This window comes from Miniopterus natalensis, chromosome 15 (assembly GCF_054644295.1).
Source record: "Miniopterus natalensis isolate mMinNat1 chromosome 15, mMinNat1.hap1, whole genome shotgun sequence".
Lineage (NCBI taxonomy): Eukaryota > Metazoa > Chordata > Mammalia > Chiroptera > Miniopteridae > Miniopterus > Miniopterus natalensis.
This window is the reverse complement of record NC_142095.1, coordinates 32,442,264-32,462,739: the sequence shown is the minus strand read 5'-3', so window position 1 is coordinate 32,462,739 and position 20,476 is coordinate 32,442,264. Positions and strand designations below refer to the sequence as shown.

At 50.8% G+C, this 20,476-nt stretch overlaps 1 protein-coding gene across 16 annotated transcripts in view; it reads right to left on the bottom strand.

Moving 5' to 3' along the window:
• Positions 1 to 16,875, bottom strand: part of ATP2B2 (ATPase plasma membrane Ca2+ transporting 2) — a 119,629-nt gene extending 102,754 nt beyond the window's left edge. For all 16 annotated transcript variants that reach the window (XM_087824639.1, XM_087824635.1, XM_087824638.1 and 13 more), the window contains exon 1: positions 16,677 to 16,875. In XM_087824639.1, coding sequence (XP_087680765.1) covers positions 16,677 to 16,875 — 199 coding nt within the window. The remainder of the gene's footprint in view (positions 1 to 16,676) is intronic.
• Between the last annotated feature and the right edge of the window lie 3,601 nt (positions 16,876 to 20,476).

The following is a 20,476-nucleotide window of genomic DNA, read 5'->3' as shown; positions in this document are numbered from 1 at the left end:
ATCACGTCACTCTTCTGTTCTCTGCTCTCCTGCAGCTGCCTCACTTTAGAGGGAAAACCCACACTCCTCCTCCAGGCCCCCGCTGTCCAGCCCCTGCTCACTACGCTGGCTTCACCTCTTGCTAAATGTCCCCTCAGGTCCCACCTCCAAGCCTTTGCCCATGTTCCCTCCTCATTCCACGTGGTAGCTTCCCTTTCATTCTCCAGGTCTCCTCTGCCTCCCGATCCCAGGATCTTAGAAGATCTCTGTTACTCCCCACCTCAGGCTCTGGCTTAATTCCTCCAGAGCCCTTACTACAATGGACAGTCTCAAATTTACTGGTTTTTTTTGGTTTTTGTTTTTTGCTTGCCACCCACACTCGAATGCATGCCCTGCAAGGGCAGTGACACTGATTTTGTCTATGACTGTATATATCCCAGGGCCTAGAGCTATATCTAGCACACAGTAAGTGCTCAAGAAACATCTACTGAAGGAGCAAATAAGCAAATGAAGGAATTTTCCCAACGCCCAGCGCTTAGTAGGTGCTCACGAGCCTCTCGCTGTTAGTTTCAGTTTGGGCTTTTTTGCAAGGGGTGGGGGACGTGATTGACACCCTTAAACCCTGTACTGCTTTGGTCCCAAATCTGCTGGAGGCAATTATTTTTTTGGCTATTTATAGCAAAAGGTAAAAATATCAATTAACTGAGAAACACGTTGGTAGAAAATCATCACCCCTGGTACTTTTCAGGGACAAAACTTTAGGACAGAGCTGCCCCAAGGGACTCTGAAATTCAAGTACATGAAACAGGGAGAGGGAGAAACATCTAAGATCTGAGGGCATCTGGAACACATTGAAAGAGCGGGGGCTTGGGCCAGGCAGGAATGTCACCTCTGCAACCTGTTGGCAAGTGACCTCGGGTACATTGTGCCTCAGTTTCCTCATCTGAAAAATAGTGATAATACTGAAGTGAGATGCAGGTCCCCCCAGCCCACCCCAGTGCTCAGAGTTAAACCTCAGGACTGGACTCACCCCAGCCCTCAGGGAAACCTCCATTAGCCTCCCACCTCTTGGCTTTACTGTCCTCATTCCTGTACCTGGGCCTGCCTGAAGCATGGCTGGCTCCCTGAGATGGTAATTTTAGGACAATTTAGAAAAGCTTTTGGGGGTGACAGAAAAGCTGGCAGTTCCAGATCAAACAGCTAGCCATAGAGGGAGCCTGTTATCAGAACATCAGAGGGACAGCTTTGCAGCCTGGGCTCGCATTAACTGCAGCAGTCAAAAACTGATTATCCCAAGCCCTGGTGCTCATTCGCTCAACACTTTCTCCTTTCTGGGTAATTAGATCTCCCAGGATTTCAAGAGGATGCTGGTGGCTTTGTGACAGCTGATATGTCCTTGAGGCTGGCAAGGGGGTGGCAGTCAGATCACAGCCCCTCCCGAGCTGGTACCCTCCCCCAGGACCCAACCTCTAGGCAGGGATAAAAGGAACATACCTTTCCAGAGAGAGGGGATGCAGGGAAGCTGTGCAGGGACATGGACAGGGAGGTGGTGAAGACGCTGCCGGTGGCTTTGGCCAGAGTTAGATTCTCTGATATCTCTGTGGTCCCCAAGCTGAGCTGAGGTGTGGGTTCTGGTTGGGGGAGGTGGAGCGGGGAGCTGGCCTGGGCAGTCCAGCACGCACACGTGGGCATGTGCATGCAGTCATCACTCAGGTTTTTATTTGTATAGAATTCTTGCTAGGTGCTGGGGTCTCAGAGGTAAATGAAACTGCCCTTGCCCTCAGAAAGCATAAACTCCAAAGGTCTAGAATAGTGCCTGCCTATGCACCAGATATGCTGCAGCTGCCTCTCTCAAGTGGAAAGAAAACATTTTAGCCCTTTAGGAGTGGAGCCAAAGTGTGTTTATTTACAAAGCTACTCTCACTGGTGGCTCTGGAGTTGCCTCGGCAGGGTTTTTTGTTTTTTGCTTTTTTTTTCTGCAATGGGGCTTGCCCAGGATTTTCCTCACATGCCTATTTCTCTGGGATTGGGCCCGTTTGGTGACCCCCTTTTCTCACTGAACATGCATTGGCCTCTTGGGACTTAGTTCTCTCCCGGCTGACACCACCAGCCTCTAACAGAGTAGGAGGCTTTTTTCCCCCTTGACACCGTGATTTCCCCCAACATTTCAGCAAGGAAAGAGGTGTAGGAAGAGGCACAGGACTGGGCAAGTTAGGAGACTCAAAGGCAAGTACTGACTTCTCACCCACTCACTGTGTGACCTCGCACAAGTCCTCTCTGAGACTCAGTTTCTTTCTTTCTTTTTTTTAATCCTTACCTGAGGATTTTTTTTCCCATTGCTTTTCAGAGAGAGAGTGGAAGTGAGAGAGAGAGATAAAAACATCCATGTGAGGCACATGGATTGGTTGCCTCCTGCACATGCCTGACCTGGGGCCAGGATCAAGCCTGCAACTGAGGAATGTGCCTTTGGCCGAAATCGAACCCGGGAACCTTCATTTACTTTCTTCCCTGGAGTGGGGTGGGGAGGTGGGCTGGCTGTGGCTGCTCTGATCCCTTGTACCTCTCCTAGCTGGGTCCTTTGGTTTGCTTTTCTTAGGATTAAGCCCTGAATTATTATTATTATTATTATTTTTAATATATCTTTATTGATTTCAGAGAGAGGAAAGGAGAGGGAGAGAGAGATAGAAACATCAGTGATGAGAGAGTCATTGGTCGGCTGCCTCCTGCACACCCCCGACTGGGGATCGAGCCCGCAACCCGGGCATGTGCCCTGACAGGGAATCGAACCCCGATCGCCTGGATCTCAGGTCGACGCTCAACCACTGAGCCATGCCCGGCCGGGCAAGCCCTGAATTATTTTTAAAGACTCTGGGACTTTAAGCAATGATGAATTATTAAAAAGAAGACGAAATAAACAAGCCACCAGAAGAGAAAAAAATATAACTTAAAGAAATTGTCAAAAAGAGAAACAAAAGCAGGTGTTGGGTTTTGGCTGTCTAGTGGTATTCCTGTATCCTTTTGGGAAATTAGGTCCCCCCTACTGGGAAGAGTCTTGGTAGCTGTCAATCAAGATGTCCCCCTACTTCCTGGCCCAAGGTGGGGGTGGGTAATGGGTAATGCGACCAAGCCAGGCCACTCACAGGCTCTCTCCGTGGATTTGGAATTAGTGATGCTCAGGAGTCAGCTCACACTGCCTGTGAGAGCAGGTATTTTGGGGAGCTGGTTGTTAGATATAGTCATTATTAGAATGAAATGATACAAACTTATAATTTATACAAATTATATTTAAAAAGGTAACAAATGCCCCACACTCATCCCTTCCTAATTATTTGACTACATGTCACTAGGCTCTATTCTCTTGAACCTGCATGGTAGAAATACCATATAATGATGTGCTACTGCGCATCTCTTCCCAACCTCACACTTAATGCCATCATGTTGGTGACACAGTGGGAGCATTTACACCACGGAATCAGCACACACTGCAAAGGAGGGCTCCCTCCTGACCCAGAGAGCTGGGTGATACACAAGCACCAGCACAGCACTGCCTGGAATCCTGAGTGTCACAGGGCCCAAAACAGCAGATTTCCCCCACCCCACATTCCCCAAAGGGGCATCTGTTCTGTAAGTCCCCTGCTACTGATCCCTGCATGTCCCACTTTCACTCGGGAAAACACAACTAGGTTTTCCAGCCTTCGCTCCAACCCGGGGAGACCACCCCATTCTGCGCACAGATCTTTATGACACTGCCCAGACAGCTTCTTTCGCTCACAACCAGCATGCCTCCGCTGACCCGCCTTAAGAGGCCGTCCCCACCAGTGGGTGCAGAAAGAGAAGCTGAAGAACCATCACCCCTAATCTCACCCGCAGCCCCAACACCAGCCCAGTCTGGGTGTTTCCTTTAAGTCTTTTCTCCGTGCATCTGTTTTTGTGGCGTTGTTGCTATGTACCAGGCCAAGCCCTGCTCTGCTCACGCCACAGTATTCCATGAGCCTCATCCACATTGCTTCATGTTCTCTCTCACGTCCATTTTCTGTAATGTGCCAGCAGGCACACGGAACAGCCAAAAGGAGCTTAATTGCTCTCCTAATGTTGGCCATTTAGGAATTACTTAAAAAAAATCACATAGGAATGCGGTTTTGTGCCAGATGTCTGTGCAAGCTTGGACAAGATCTTTCACTCTCTGGGCCTCAGCTTCTTACACCTATAATATGTTCACGATGATGATGATGATAATGATAATAGTAATAATAATAATGGCAGTTTCCACTCCCTGTGGGCATCCTGCACTGTGCTGTGTGTGCCTACTTGTACCAGCTCATTTATTCCTCACAACGGCCCAGGACTCAGTACTACTTCACAGATGAGTAAACAGGTTCTGAGAGGTAAAGTCATTTGCATGGCATAACACGGCTGGATTCAGACCCAGGACGTCTGCTGCTTAATGCTTAGGCTGCACTGCTACTTCTGAGGCCCACTGTGTGATGGGCTCTCAGAGACACAGGTCCATATAGAAGTGAGCTCGTTTGCCCTCACCACAGTCCTCATCTGTACCCATTATGTCCCCACTTTATAGGAGAGAAACAGTGGCTGCAAGCGCAGAAGTGGCTGTCTCAAGTTAGAATGTTCTGGGTTGAGTGGTGTCCCCCCCAACACCTTGATCTCAGACTTCCAGCCTCCACAACAGTGAGGCAATGCCTTTCTGTTGTTTAAGCCACTTAGTTTGTGGCTATTTATTGTGGTGGCCCCTGGAAACTACACAGAGGCAGGGCAGGGATAGATGAGAGAGATGAGGGTCTGTGGGGAGGTGGGGAGGCTGCAATGGGGACAGGGAGGAGGGACGTCAGCCCCCTTCACTAAGGGCAGGGACAACTTGGGGGCCCCAGTCCTGGGTTGGGTCCTCACCCACTGTGTGCTTGGGTAGGTCCCTTTCCCCTGTGCCTCAGAGTCTCAATGTGCACCCTGGGATTGCTGGATGAAATGATCCCTGAGAGCCATTCCAGACCTGTGTTCCTATGGGCCTATGAGTCCCCCAGGCCCTTGTCCCATCTGCCCTGACCCTACCGAGCTGGTGTGTATTTGGCAGGGAAGTTCCAGGGAATGCTGCATACTGCTGTTTTTTCCAGCAGACATTTTTCCAAGAGCTCATCCCGCAGCCTGCCCTTGAGGCTGTTACTCCTTCGTTGTCTTCCTTCAACTCTCCTGCAAGCCCTATGTCTAAGTGATGGCCCATCTAGTGTCAGCACCCTGATCATACCCTACCTGCAGGCAACACTCTCCTTCTACTTCTCTGACTTCTCCTACTTTGCCTGCTGCCTTCTCCCTTAGTAGCGGATGTTCCCTAGGCCCTGTGCTTGCTGAGCCCCCAGGTGAATTCATTCCTGTCCATTTACTGAGTGTATTCTGTGCAGGGCACTGTTCTAGGTGCCAGAATACAACAGTGAACAACACAGGCCCAAATCTCTGCCCTCCCTGGCTGACTTCTCCCATGCAGTTTTGGGACTTGTTAGTAGAGACAAGACTTCTTTACTTCTACAGATATCTCTGTTATCTGGATGTTCCTCGTCCAGGACCACCTGCTCTCCAAGGTTCCAGGCCTGCCATTCTATCCCCCAGGCCCAGAGAATGCACAGTGCCCAGCACAAACCTTTTACCCGCCCCCCCAACCATGCTCCTCTCCTTGTTGGTCATCTCTATCACAAGTGGCTAGCTGCTGTCTTGAAAACTAAGTCTGCATTGATACCTCTCTCCCCCCCTCCCCCACAGGCTGAGTCCTGCTGCTTGAAGCTCCCTCCTCTCTATCACCACCTTCCTGGACAGGTCCAGCCCTGTCACGTCTCTTTAGCATGCCTCTCCCTCCCTTCCCGCTGGCTTTATCACCCCATTCCAAATCAAACTCATTACTGCTAGACCAACTGTCTTAGCCACACTACTTCTATGCTCAAGAGCATTTGGGGTTCCCTTCTGCCTCTTAATTTAAGCCCAACCTTTTTGACTTAACATTCAGAGTCTTAGTATAGACTCTAGAGTTGCCTGCCAGGGTTTGAATCCCAGTTCCTCCACTCACTAGCTGTGTGACCATGGGCAAGCTATTCTCTGTGCCTCAATTTCTTAATTAGTAAAAGTGAGGATAATACCAGTGCCTGCCTCATAAGGTTGTCGGGTGTTGGAAGGATTAAATGAGGTATGATATATGTAAAGCTCTTAGAATGGTATCTGGAACATCTATAATGCTCAGTTACTCTTAATTATCATCGCTACTTCTTATTGCCCCTAGCCAAATAGAATGATTGCCCTTCCTTCTACAAACCCTTCTTCTTTGCCTCTGTGCCTTTGTCCATACCTTTCTCTTCTACATGGAGGGCCCTTCCTCACTGCAAACCCTGCCTATCTCTCAACATCTTGCTCAATACTACCTCTTCCATGCAGATCATAGAGCTGGAAGGGTTTGCTTCCACCTCTCAATTCCACACATCTTGTCTAAAGCTATCTTAGAGAAAGAGCTGAATCTTCTCTGTTTAGAAATGTCCCTGGGCTCACTTGCTGGGACCACGGAAATTTCCAGGGGGCCTCCCTTTGGGGTAGAGGCTGACACTGGCAGGTGGGCACGTGGGAACCATCTGCAGAGGCGCTAATTTCCACTGACTATAAATAACTCCAGGTCTGAAACCACAGCAGGGGCTTGGATTGTGCCAGGAGTAGTAAGATAATCGTTGAGGGGTGAGGGGGGCCTGCATAAATAAGTTACCTGCTCTGTCAGGGCCTCTCGTGTGACAGGCAGGCCTGGAGGGAGAGGCGGCTTCAGCTCTCTTCACCTTTGTGGGACCCAAGCTGGGTGGACAATTGAGGTTGCCTAACGCTAGAGACAGTCCAGCCTGCATTACTGAGCAACGTGGCTCACCACTCAGTCCACTTGACAGATAAGAAAATGGAAACTCAGGGGTGAAAGTAATCAGAAACTGGTGTCCCAGGGCCCTGGGCTTCTGGGAGCCTGAGACCTATTGCCTGGGAACACCCATGGACCTTTGGAAGCCAGTGTGGGCAGGGCTCCAAAGCCACTTGGGAGGAAAGGTTTGCTGGGCCGGGGTTTGGGGGAGAGGCCAAGAGCACTGCCCCTGCCTGGGCTGTGGTGGGGCCTCGGTCATACCCGAAGGATTTGAAGTCAGTCTTTCAGGGGAAGAGGAATCTGGGGCCTGGCTGTGAGTTGGCCACCCTTTGGCCAGTCTGTTGTTTGCACTGCTGGGGTGGGGGGGCACTGAGGCAGTGAGTCTCACAATTTTAGAATGTCTGAGCCTGGAGGAGCCTCAGAGACTACCAGCCCCACCCTCTGTTTTGGCATGGGGCTTGGGGAGAGTCTCAGTCAATAAGGGCCAAAGTCAGGCTGGTCTCCTCTTGCCTTCCCAGCTCAGTGTGTCTTCTAACAGATGGGTGGAGCACACGAGGCCAGATCATGACTAGGGTGGGGTGGCTGCAAGATGAACTTCCCCTGAAGGCTCCCTGTGGGCCAGGCACTCGTGTGTGTATGTGTGTGTGTGTGTGTGTGTGTGTGTTTTCTCACTTAATCAACAGACCAGCATGGGTCCTGGGAGCTGAATATTACCTGCTCCATTTTACAGATATAAAAACTGAGATGCTGTGAGCTTAAATTACCTGGGCCCCAACCTAGGCTTTAGACACTCTAGTTTAGCACATTTCTCCTGTACCAGAGGTTTAAAAACAATTAAAAAAAAAAATCTTTCCAGATGCTCTACTATGCAAAACAGGTTAAAAAAAAAAAGAAAACAAAAATGGAGACTCTCTGGTACATGGTGGAGAGGAAAGGCCACTCAGCATCTCTAGCTGAGGTACCTCTGTGGAACCCCAAGGAACCCACTATGAGAATCAGCTCCCCACACCTTCAGTTCCCTGTGCTCAGTGAGCTCTTTGGCTCACCTGGCCCCTGGAGAGGAGCTGTACACAGGGCCTTACCCTCATGGAGCTCACAGCTCACTTCACACTCACAAGGAAAGCACAGAAAAACATAAACACGGTTATCCAAGCTGACAGCCTGCACACACTAAATGAACAAACCATCTAAACCCAGAGCCTACAAAAGTCAATCTGTAGTCTGTGGGCAGGAGTCCTCTGCCCTTTTGAGGTACACTCTAGGCTCCAGGTACAATAAATGCCTCGCGCCTCTCCTTGCACATCCGGCTCTCACCTCAGGGCTTTGGCTCAGGCTGTTACCCTCGCTAAGAACGTGCTCTCCTCCCTACTCTGCTTGTTTAGCTTCTCCCTGTCCTTGGAGATCCAGCTCAGAAGAAGCCTCTCCTGCGTTTGTCTCCAGTCAGGCAGGGCTTACCCTTTCTTTGACCTTCAGCGCACTCTCTCTCGCTGTAGAGTTACTTTGTAAACAGGAGGCAGTAGATTAAGGTCATGTGTGCACATTTGGGTACCCTGCCTGGGTGCCAATTCTGACTGGGCCTCTTGTTAGTGGTTGTGCCCTAAGCCTCAATTTCCCTATCTGTAAATTGGGGATATGAACAATTCCTGTTTCACAGGGGTTGGTGAAGATTCAATAAGGTAATGCATCTCTGGTATCACAGCCAGTAGCCAGTATTGCAGCAAGACCGGGAAAGTCTTCAGAGCAGTGGTGGTTTACAATCCAGCTCGGCATCCCCCTTTCCTGGGAATCTTTAGGGAGCTCTGGAGGGGAAGGCAGTCAGGACGGGCTTCTCACTCCTGCCCTCTGGCTGGACTGAGTCCCTGGCCCCTGCCCCTGGCTGCCATCTTTCCTTTTGGATCCTTCCTACCTCTGTGCCCTTAGGGTTGTCGCCTATCTGACCTCTATCCCTGCTCCTTGGATGGAGAGGCGATGTCTTGGAAGGCTGTCCCTGCCCCAGCCTCCTGCCTTTTTCATATACTACCACACCACACAAAAACTGCCCGAGGAGCATCTGGAACATCTCTTCCCAGGGGAGCAATGTGGCCCAAGCCTGCATGTAGCAGGTATACAACACATATCTGTTCAACAAATGAATATGTGTCAACTTATGTCTTTACTTGGCATGATAGAAGCAGAAAGCAATGGGGTATTCTCTGAACACCTGTATCTTCTGGTTCAACAAATGAATATGTGTCAACCTATGTCTTTACTTGGCATGATAGAAGCAGAAAGCAATGGGGTATTCTCTGAACACCTGTATCTTCTGGTTCTGAGAGGTGGGCATTATTATGATGCCATTTATAGTTGTGGAAAGTGAGGCTCCAGAGTCATGGAGTGGCTTGCTCAAGAGGTCTCAGTGGTGGAGATGGGGCTTAGGGTCAATGCTCTTCTCATTCCTTCTCTTTTCTGAGCAAGCACTAGGCACTTAGTGTTTAGTGCATGTTCATTCTGCAAACCCAAGATGCCTTCATGGAGATGGCTTCCTCTCCAAGCCTTTGTTTCCTGCTCAAGGAGCTGCTGTAAGGACCACAAGAGATACAGAGCCTGGCTTTGATAAGTTTGGACACAGTAAATTACAGCTGCTAGGACTCAGGCTTTTTGCATGGTCAGTGAGAGGCTCCCCTGTAAGTGCTCCCCCCACTGCCCATATCCTCCACCCCCCCTCTAGGTGCCTGACTAAGCAAAGCACCTCCCAGGCCAGCAGTATCATTCTTGGGACATGAAGTCCCTTTAGTCCTGGTGGCATCCACCCAGAAGCCCTCAGTCAGCGGCAGGTCAGGCCCTTTCCCTAACTGTTCTGCACTCTGCTGGCCACCCCCAGGTTTGCAGAACTATTTGCCTAACACACACTCTCCTGCCCGCACCTGGGAAAGTGGATAGCACATATTAATTAACATGTGAGTTTATTTTATTGATGATTCAGAAAGATGTGTGGGTAGCATTCTGGAAAGTGTCCACATATGATTCATCAGACTTTCACAGAAAGCTGTGCCTTTAAAGGATTTTTCCCCCTGGTGGTGGTGGGGTGGGGGTGGGGGGGAGTAGGGGTGTATAAGCACTGCAAATCAAATATGGTGCTGACATTTAAAAAAAAATCATAGATTCACATGTGTTACTCAAGCCCATTGATCTGCCCAGATAAGCTACTTTTCTTATTTCCACTATATTTAAATCAAACTTGTGTCTTAAAGTCACACAGAGAGTTCCTGGAATAGAATAATAAAACAGTTGACACTGATATAGCACCTGCCATGTGCCAGGCACTAAACACTTTACAATATTGCTTTGGCCCTCATAGCGACCCTATGAAAGAAGCACTGTTATTATCCAATGTCACAGATGAGGAAACCTGAGGCACAGAGAGGCTAAAGAACTGTCCCAATGCTCCACAGCTGGATAAGTAGTGGAGCTAGAATTTGACCATGGCATGAACTGGCCACTTCACTGCTGGAATACCAGTTGTAGACCTACTTTGCTTGGACAGACTCAGCTTATGCCTATTACCCTGGTGTAATTATTAATAGTGCTGTAGTTTGGCTAGGATCACTCCATTTTTGGTGCTCCAAATCCTGTCTTCACTCCTCAATTGCCTTCTCAATTCTATCCTTTCTCCCCATTAGGCCAAGCACTCCTCAAGGGCATGGAACACGTTTGCTCTTCCTCCATATACTCCCCGACACACAGTAGGGGCCTTCCACACAGCAGGCTCACAAGCATGTGTGTTTTGTGCCTCCATTCCCCCCCTCCCTGTCTCCATGTGGTCTGGGTGGACTGACTGTCCCCCCTCTGCAGTAAGCATGTGACCCAGGTCTGACCTATCAAACTATCCCATTCTCTGGCCACACAGATTGGTTCAAGATTGGCCATGTGACTCCTGGTGGCCCAGTAAGAGTCTGTTTTGGTACTTAAGGGGAGACCCTGAGGAAGAGGTGTCGTTGGCACTGGGTGGCTGGGATGGGAGGGTGTTAGCCCGAAGTTGCAGGGGCCCTCATGGGGTGAGGGCCTGCCTGAGGACAGTGGAGAAGAAACATAATAGGAGAGGGATGGACAAAGCCCTCCTGCAGCATTGGCGGCCCTGGATCCAGCCATGCCTGAGGCCAGAACAGTCCCTGGACTTTTCAGTTGCACAAGCCAGAAAAATGTCTTTTTTGCATAAGCCAATTTGAGATGGGTTTCTTTCAACCAGAACCCTTGACAGAAATAATAAATACTGGAATATATTTTTGTGGAAAACTTTCAAAGCACTTTCAACTCACCATCTCCAAATGGCTGAGAGTGAAGCAGCACAACCCCCATTTTACAGATAAGGAAAGTGCGGTCCTGAGAGTCTAAGTGTCTTGTCTGTGGTGACAGGTGAGGCTGGAGCGCCTCCCCATCTTCATGCTTCCCCCTCCTCCACCCATGCATGCATTTGAGAAGGCGGCTAGTTTTCCCCGTCTCTTAAATACTTCGGTAAGTTTTTCTCCTCCAGGCCTTGCACCTCCGAGTCCTGGGCCTTAAAAGGGAGCCTGGGCCACTTCATTTGAAGACCCGGGAGCTGTTCTCATTTATCCCTGGACAGGCAGTGAACTCCCTGAGTGGACTCTGTATCTGAGCGGCCTCTAGCTTCACCCTGTCCGGGATACAACTGAATCTGTGGCTGCCTCAGTTTCCCTGTCTACCTGTCAGGGCATCACTGATCCTTGAGAAAACGGACAATGACATCATAGTGACAGAGGACCCCCACCGGCTGCCTCCACATGCTCCTGAGCCCAGCTGGTGGCGGCTCTGCGGATGACCTGAGCCCTTCCAGGAGGAGCGTTCGTGACTAACGTCATATTTGTGCAACATGAGGCACCGTCCCCCATGATCTGCCCTCCTGGCCTCCCTCAGCCCCTCTCCTCCACTTGGGCAGGCTGGATTCATACAAAATTAACCGGAGGTTCTGTTTCACAACACTCTGAAGTATCCAGTTCCCACCCCACCTGCCGCTGCCCCATCTTCTTTGTCCCCCCTTCTCCCCCGCATGGAACACGCAACGCCGGGAGCACCCAGAGGGACTTGTCTGAGCTGCCCCTCTGACAGCCTTAGGTGCGGGTGACAGGAAGTGAAGGACAGGTCTGTGTGTGCGAGCGGCTCAGGAAGTGCCACTCTAGGCTTGGGGAGCTGAAGCCAATTGTTCCAAGGGTGACAAAGGGTGTCCTGTGTCCTGTCCCCAGGTTGCAGCCTTCTATCCTACACAGTGACAGGCACCAGGACCCCTGTCTCTTCTTTCTCCCTCTCTTCCTTCCTTCTGTGAATAATTTTGAGCCCCCAGACATCGTACCAGGTGCTGGGGACATGGTGAAGAATGACAAACAGCTCCTGCCTCCGGGACCTCACAGGCCACCCCAACACCCACTACCTATCTTTCCAGACTCGTCATGAGTCTGCCTACTCTTCACTGGGCACTGTCTTATCAACCGCCTGATTCTTTCACGAGGATGGGCCCATGCATGTTGTTTTCTAAAAGGAACATTAGGTATAATAGTAACAGTGACAACATCATTCTGTAAGTGTCTGGGCTCTGCCGCACACTGCACTAAGCTCTTCATGTGGACAACATTTGTGAGGTAGGCAGTGTTATCCCCATTTCACAGATAAGGCAACTAAGACTCAGAGAGGTTATAAAGTTTTCCCAGTGTCCCTTAAGAGCAAGCCAGTCAGGATTTGAACCTGGGTCTCTGGGGCCCTGCTCTTCTAGGCTGGAAAGGTGTGGAAGGAAAGGGGCAATGGAGGGCAGAGGGAAAGACATCACCAGAATGTGACAGAACCAGCAGTAGAAAAGGAAAGAAATGAAACTCAGATGGGGAGGAGGGGCGGCTAGAGGCCACCCCTGGCCTCTCAGGGGCCAGGTTGACACAATAGTTGTCCCCAGAGTTAGCTTTTTAAATAGAAAATCCAACACTGCCAGGCTGTGGGAGCTGAGCCTATGGCCTGTGGTGGCAGCAGGTGGTGGCTTGGGTGGGAATAGATTTCCATGGCTTTAAACCCCCTCTATCACTTGCAGAGATCTTTTTGCCTAAAATTAGCTGGATGTGAATGGGAAGGCTAATTTATGTGTGGCCTGGAGCAGTTTCCTATAGTGTGACTCAGAGGCCAGCTCCTTGCTCACGTCAGCAGATTGGGGGCAGGGGGTGCCAGGAATGGCCAACCTGAGTCCCTATATGGAGCTGGCAGAGCTTCAGACCACACAGCTCTAAGCTGGGGGCTGGGGCTGGAGGCCAAGCATTTCTGTAAACCAGAAGAGGGCAAACAGGGCAGGACAAATGCTGAACATGAGAGAGAAAAAGAAGTTCCCTGGTGGCGCCACCCTACTCAGGCCCTCATCAGACAGAAAGCGCCTTTAGAGGACTGTGCCCAGGGGCACATGCCTAGCTTGGGGCTGACAGCACAGCTGGGCACAGTGTCCATCAGAGCTGAGTTCAAAGTCTGCTTTGATGTGAACTGTGGTGATGACCCCAAGCCCTCATGTGCCCCATCTGTAAAATGGGATAACAACTCCTGCTTCCAGGCACCTGTGTCATAAGGATGCAGGATAGCCTACGACGAAGTGTGGCACCATGTGGGGGACACTGACCAGTGTTCCGGAAGAGTCGGATTCCACCCTATCTGGAGAATGTGACTGCTTCTTCCAGAGAGTGATGATCACAATGAAAACAACAAGAGCTGCCACTTGTTAAGCACTTAGGTACTGGGTACTGGGTGCTGATCTGAATGAATGACAATGTTCACAATCCATTTTTACTGATGGGGAAATGGAGGTGTTTAGTCTCTGGTGTGAATCTAACACAGAGCGTGGCCCACGTGCCAGGTGCTGTTCAAGCTATTTCCCTTTGTCTTCACCACAGTCCTATGAGGAACCACTAGCATTATTCCCATTTTACAGGGGATGCTGAGGAAACAACTGAGGCACAGAGAGGTTGCGTAACTTGCTCACAGTCCCACAGCGGGTAAATGGCAGGGCTGGGATTTGAACCCAGGTCACCCAAGTCTGGCGTCTGTGGCATTATGCTCTTCTGCCCCTCCCCAAGCCTCTTTCAGTTCCACCTGCACCCTGGGAGGTCCTTCTAGGGACCAATGCAGTAGGGGCTCTGGTTAATCCTACCCCAGTCTTTCCTCCTCCTCAGAGACCTTTCCCATCAGAGATCTCACTTGGTCCTCATGAAAAATTAGGAAACCAAAGCTTACAGAGGTCAGACAAAAGGCCCAAAGGCACACGCACAGCTCGCAGGTGCCAGAGCACTAGTAAGAGCTGTTACTATTTTTTCCATTCTACAGATGAGAAAACCAAAACCTTATTTTTCACGTAATGCTTAACTCTTGTAACACACTAGTGTTCTATGGAATTCTAAGAAATGCTGCTTTATTCTGTGCAATATACTTTCCATTTCCTGCTCCTCCAGGAAGCCTTCTCTGACCTTCACTGTCCACCCACCTCACCTCTCCTATGAGCTCTGGGGACCTTGCTGCACTTGGTCTGGATTATTTGCTGCTTTGGTTGCTCAGACATCTGAGCTGCTCCCTGTGGGCGGGGGACTCAATGGCTATGTCTCGGTTTTATGGGCACTTATATACCCTTTCTGTGCCAGGCACCAGACTGGGCACTGGATATACAGAGAGGAGCAAGACAGGATTCCTGTCCTCAGGTGCCCTGAGCCAACTGGTAATGGCTCCTTACAGTGCTGGAGCTTGGCAATGGGCCACTCAGTTTCCCAGGGTCTGAGAGCCTGTCAGGTGGGGGTGGAGGGCAGATTTCCTAACCCTAGGCCCATGGCCTGGCTGTGAGGGGCTCTGTGAAGGCACTGATGGTGTGCTGTTGCATGCGGCTGGCTGTTTCTCTGGGGAGAAGGGCCACAGCTTTCATCTGGGCCTGGAGCCCATAGACACTTAAGAATTCCCGACTCAAGAGAATTTCATGGTCCTATTCACAAGGCAGAGACCACTTGGGCAACCCTGACTCCTAGCAGGCCGAGTATGCCAGCCTGATGGCAGAGGTGAGCATGGATCATTCTGCCAGATTGGTGTTCCCACAAGGGAGCCCCAAGGCAGAGACCGCTCACATCACAGGGCCACATGTGGTCATTCTCAAGAATCACACAGTGAAGAGAGGATGTTTACTCTATTCCTACCCTCCCTGCCAAAACAACCAGACTCCAAGAAAGCAAAGGTGTTTCTAAACTTCAGCCCGGCTCAGCACGTAGGTACAACATCAGAGACAGCAGCCAATCTGGGAAGAAAGACCAGGCTTAGTTCTTCCTCCTGACCCAAGAGGGCCCTGAAGAAGAGAGACACAGATGCACCGAGCCACTGGGTGCAGCAGGGTGCAGGCACAAGCAACCCACTAGACAGACTGGCAGGCCCCAGCTGAGCACCTAGGTCCACAAACAGCCTCTATAGGAAATGCATTCAGGGTCAGTGCCCAGCCATGCCCAGGGCACGGGGTCTGGAGTTAGGCGATGGAGTGAGAGAAACCTCCGGCCTCAGATTTGTTCCGTGTTATATGGGGCTAAGGGTTCAGATGCTGCCTCCCAGGTTGTGATCTATACCTGGGGGAGGAATTGTCATCCACTCTCCTTAGAATAATATAGTTGCCAATTGTTGAGCACTCACTTCATGCTCAGGCCTCCACTAGGCACTGTGAAGTAGGCGTTGACCCCATTTTCCAGAGGAAGAAACTGAGGCTTCCTCTTTCCATAAAATTACAGGATTGGGGAGTGCCCGGGAAGAGCCTCACACCCATGTCTTTGGGGTTCGTATAGGAAACTTTTCCTTCATGGTTGGGGGAAGGTAACTGTGGGGATGGAGACTCAAACTGAGCTGTGGTGCATAAGCTGCGCTGGTTTCTCTCCTCTGGGCCTCATGGCAGCTGACTGGGCTTGGTCCCCTCCAGGGAAGCCCCCAGGAGGTTGAAATCCTCTCTCTGGAGATCTTAGGCCTACTTATTTCGGTGGTTGCAAGAAAGTTCCACACCCATGTCAAGGGCAAGACACACATGGCATCTGTCACCCTTTCCGTGATGATCTATCTTCCTGCCTGCCCTGTCTGTCCAGCAGTTCCAAAGCCTACAGTTGCCCCAGAAACCTAGGGGACTCCAAGTCAGAGCCTGGATTTGGGACAGTCATCCAGGATCTAGCCCAGTGGCAAGGGTTGGGAAGCTGGAACTGGCTGCATGGCGGCAATGCTATGGTTCCATGCTGGGACCCAGACAAGGGGGTTTTTGGGGCCTGGGAAAGGGAGGCCAGGGACTGGGTGGCTAGATCCTGAAATCCAACCACTGTAGATGGGGTGGCAAAAGCAGGAGCCCTGCCTGAGCTTTGATGAAGGCAAGCAAGGGGTGGTTCCTCTTCTGGCCCCACTGACCTCCCTCCTGGCCCTGCCTTGGAGACCGGGTGCCACCCAGATTTCCAGGCTGATGAGCCCACTCCTGAAATGGATGTGAGCTGCCCATTTGGGCTGATTTTGGCATCTGGTTTCCAGAACATAGCTCTTGACTCAGCTTTGTTCCTGTGGTTCTCTCTGCAGGTGGCTTGGGTCAGACCCCAACCCACAATGGGGAGAAAATGGGAGACCCATCCACTGGCCTATCCAAACGGGCTGACCTTCAGCTAGAATACACCACAATGGCCATACTGGCATTTCAGCCCCTGTCCAAGACATTCCTGTGGTTAAATATTATGAATATTGCTCCTGGAGCGAACACAGATGGCGGTCACCAGGGATACAGCTCTGAGACTGAATCTCCCACACCTACCTTCGATAGGTGAGGTTTTGAGGCGCCGGCAGATGGCTTCGGTGTCCCCGTAAGTCTCCTTGATCTTGACTACAGCCTCAGTGCTCCGCAGCTCCATGAGGGAGCGGAGCTCCTCCAGCGTGCACCCAAACTCGCCCCCATGGCTCGACTCGTTTCTTTGGTTTTTGGAGTAAAAGTCGCTGTTGGTCATGTCACCCATGTTTGCCACAGTCCCTACTTGGGGGTCAGCGCTGGACCAGAGGCTGCTGGGTGATGGCTCTGTGTGGCTGTCCTCAGCACAACCTCACTGGATGGCTGTGGCTCCTGGTGGTCGACTCCGGGTCCCAGGGGGAGGGGGCAGCCGAGGTGGGCTGACAACAGTGGTGGTGAACTCCAAAGGATGTCCCTGGGTGCAGGGTGAAGTCCAGGGGCCGAAAGGGCTCAGGGCTCTAGACCCAGTAGTCTCCATTCAGCGGGGCCCATGCTGCTCCCTGGAGCTGGCATCTACATGGTCAGGGGCGGTGGCTCCTGTGGGGGAAGCACAGAGTGGTGACAAGGGTCAGGAACTGGAGGCCTCATGGGATGGGTGCTCATGAAAGCCCAATGTGTGTGTGCATGCGTGCCCACCCAAAATAACACCCATGTACTCTAACACGGCTGTTTTACAACACCCCATAACACACCAGCACACACTGTAAATCCAAACATACCGGCACACTCCTGCAGACTCCACGAGATAGCACCCCCAAGACCGTATACACCCAATTCCCTAATTGCCCACTATGCTATGTAACACACTGATTTCACAACACACACCCTAGTGCACACACCCCCTCAGACCCACAGAGTTCAGGGTGCCCTGCAACACCCAACCCACCTACTCTCAGGGCCCACCCCACTGCCATACACACACGCTGGTGAAAACCCCCTCCCTGCCATGCAGCATCACATGCAGTCACACTTTCGGCGTACATCTAACATCCCCACCTCCTTCCCTCAAAAATACCTGGGCTCACAGCCCCTCTGTGCACACAGACCCCTTTTCTCTCACTATCCCCATGTGTTTACACACATCCTATGTTCACACAATTTTGGGCATACCCCCCAAGTATAGATGCTACCCCTGTCCATGCCACCTACACCTGCGGAGATACACTGTCCTCTCCACTTGGGTCTTACAGGCATTAGGATGGGAGAAAGCCACCCACCTCCACCCTGAGACCCTAACCACAGAGGAGCCAGCTCATGCATATTCACCAGGACCTCACTGAGCCCCCAGCTTGGCCCCCAGCATGAGCTTGGGTCCAGGGAGCCCTCACCTGGGGGCTCTCACAGCCCGGTACCACAGATAGTAGCCACGTCCCTTTGGGAGCCCAGGAAGAAGAGGGAGCGCTGGCTTCTCTCTGCCTGCCCGGCCACCCTTGCAGAAGTGCGGCATCTGCAGGGCTGCCAGGAGAGAATCCAATCTGCTTGGACACCCAACACCAGTGGCCAAGGCCCCGGCAAGCGTTGGGTGACAAAGGGCCCCTGTTGAGCTCAGCTGGGCCTGGCACGGCGACCAACTCCACCCAGCAGTCTCAGACAGCTGGCCATCTTAGGTCCAGGACAGTGAGGGGGAGGGATGGAGGCGGAAGATGGGGCTGAGCCCACACCCCAGCTCCAGCTTCTCCCCTTGCCACCTCTCCCCTGCCCCATCTTGCTCCTTTACAATCCTTTCCTCTTGCACAGAATTTTAGAGCTGGCGACATTTTAGAGTTAATCTTATTTTCCACAGTGAGGAACCTGAAGCTCAGAAAGGAAAAGGGACTTGTCCAGAGCCACAAAGAGCAAAAGCAGAGGGGCTCAGAGTGGTTTCCTGACTCCCAGCCCGGTGCTCTTTCCCCTTCCCCTTCCCCTAGGGGGCACTCTCTCCTTTCTCTCTGAAGAGCCGGGTGCAGTGAAGAACACAGGATGGAATCAGGGCAATCTGGGTTCAAATCCGAGTGCTCCCAAATCCTGTGGAACCCTGGGCAAGTCCCTCCTCTTTGCTAAGGCTAGGTTTCCTCATATGTAAGACAACAGTCATTCTCCTCTTGCTACCTCCTAATTTGTTGGGAGCTAATTATAAACGATGTGCAAATCTGATGTTTCCACCTGGAGCCACAGGAGACACTGTCATGCCTTCTAGGAGGGCACTTTTACCCAAGGCTGCAGTAGGAAGCCTTATCTTTACACTGGGACCAACTGATGAGGAAGGGACCAAGGATGCCTGCGTGTTCAGGTGCTGTGGAGGTTAGCAGGAGCTCTAGAAACCAAGGTTTCTGATCAAATTCTGGTTCCTCCACCTCCCAGCAGATTGGTATGCAAATTAACTTTAGTGTTATTATCTTAAAAAAGGGAGGGAGAATAACACTATCTACCTCATAGGTGTTATGAGACTTAAATTAGTTATTTCATGTAAAGTACTTAGAACTGAGCGCAGTAATTACCGAGTAAGCATTCAGTAGTTATTGTGATTACTACCAATCCATTCAACCTCTTTATGAAATAGTCTAATTATCCCCATAAAACACATGAGGAAACTGAGGCTAAGAGAGGTGATATAACCTGCCCAAGGTCACACAGCTAGTGAGTGGTGGAATTGGGATTTAAACTCAAGTTCTCTGGATCCAGAGACATTCTCTTAATCAGGACACTTTGCTGCCTCCCCTGGTGAGTATCCCTCATGAGGTTCCGAGGATACTTAATAAAGTGCCATATGTGAACGAAAGTGCTTCGTGAACCACAAGGGACTTTCTAAACTTGAGGCATTGTTTTCTATCTGTCCCCCTGCTACCTGTGGCGTGGCTTACAGGCACAGATAATTACATCTGACAGCATGAGCTATGAGAATCGTTAGCAGTAATTATATTTGTGATGACAATAGTAGGCATGCATTAATCGCCTACTGGTAATTTTAATGATTATTGTGTTGAGACGAACAATGATCTCCAACCATCTTTCCACCCATCTACCTGTCTGTCCATCCATCCATCCATCCATCCATCCATCCATCCATCCATCCATCCATCCATCCACCCACGCACCCACCCACCCATCCATCCATCCAATAATTGTTTTGGGCATCTACTCTGTTCCAGGCACTGAACAGACAGACATGGTCCCTGCCTTCCAAGAGTTGACGGTGGAGAAGACAGACAGTTAAATGCGTGATTTCTATGTGACATAATGGGTTTGCCAAGATGACGAATCCCAGGTGCTGGGGACACCCAGAGCAGGCAGATCTGCTCTGACCCAGGGTATCAGGGGAGATGAATACAAAATGTTTTCCCCCCAAAAGGTTAAGTGAGCTTTAAGCCAAAAGACGGACATGGAGGAAACTAAAATATACAATTATTTATTAGTAAAAGGTCAGGAGGGACATAATAAAAAGCGAAGGAAGGGACCTATGTGTGCATGTATGGAGGGATGAAATGCTGGGACAGCAAAATCAGTTAAAAACCAGAACTTTGCCCCAGTAGATGACTGATCTTAGACTTCCTTCTTTGAGATTCCCCATTGTAGCTACCTCTCCTGATGTGGCTTGTCCCCAACCTGTTACCCCTTGCTCCTGCATGTCACAAGTGCATGCATGAGATCAATCCTGTTCTGGGCACCTTGGCTTTTCCTTCTAAGTTGCAGAGCTCACTTTGGTATTTGATCTAACTGTGGGATTTCCTTGATTAGAGAGCTGGAAGTCCATCGGCCCAGAAGCACTTGTATGATTCCACTCAAATGATATTCTGACAGTAGGACAGAGCTGAAGACCTGCTAGTTAGTGTAGAATCATCAGTTGCCTGAAT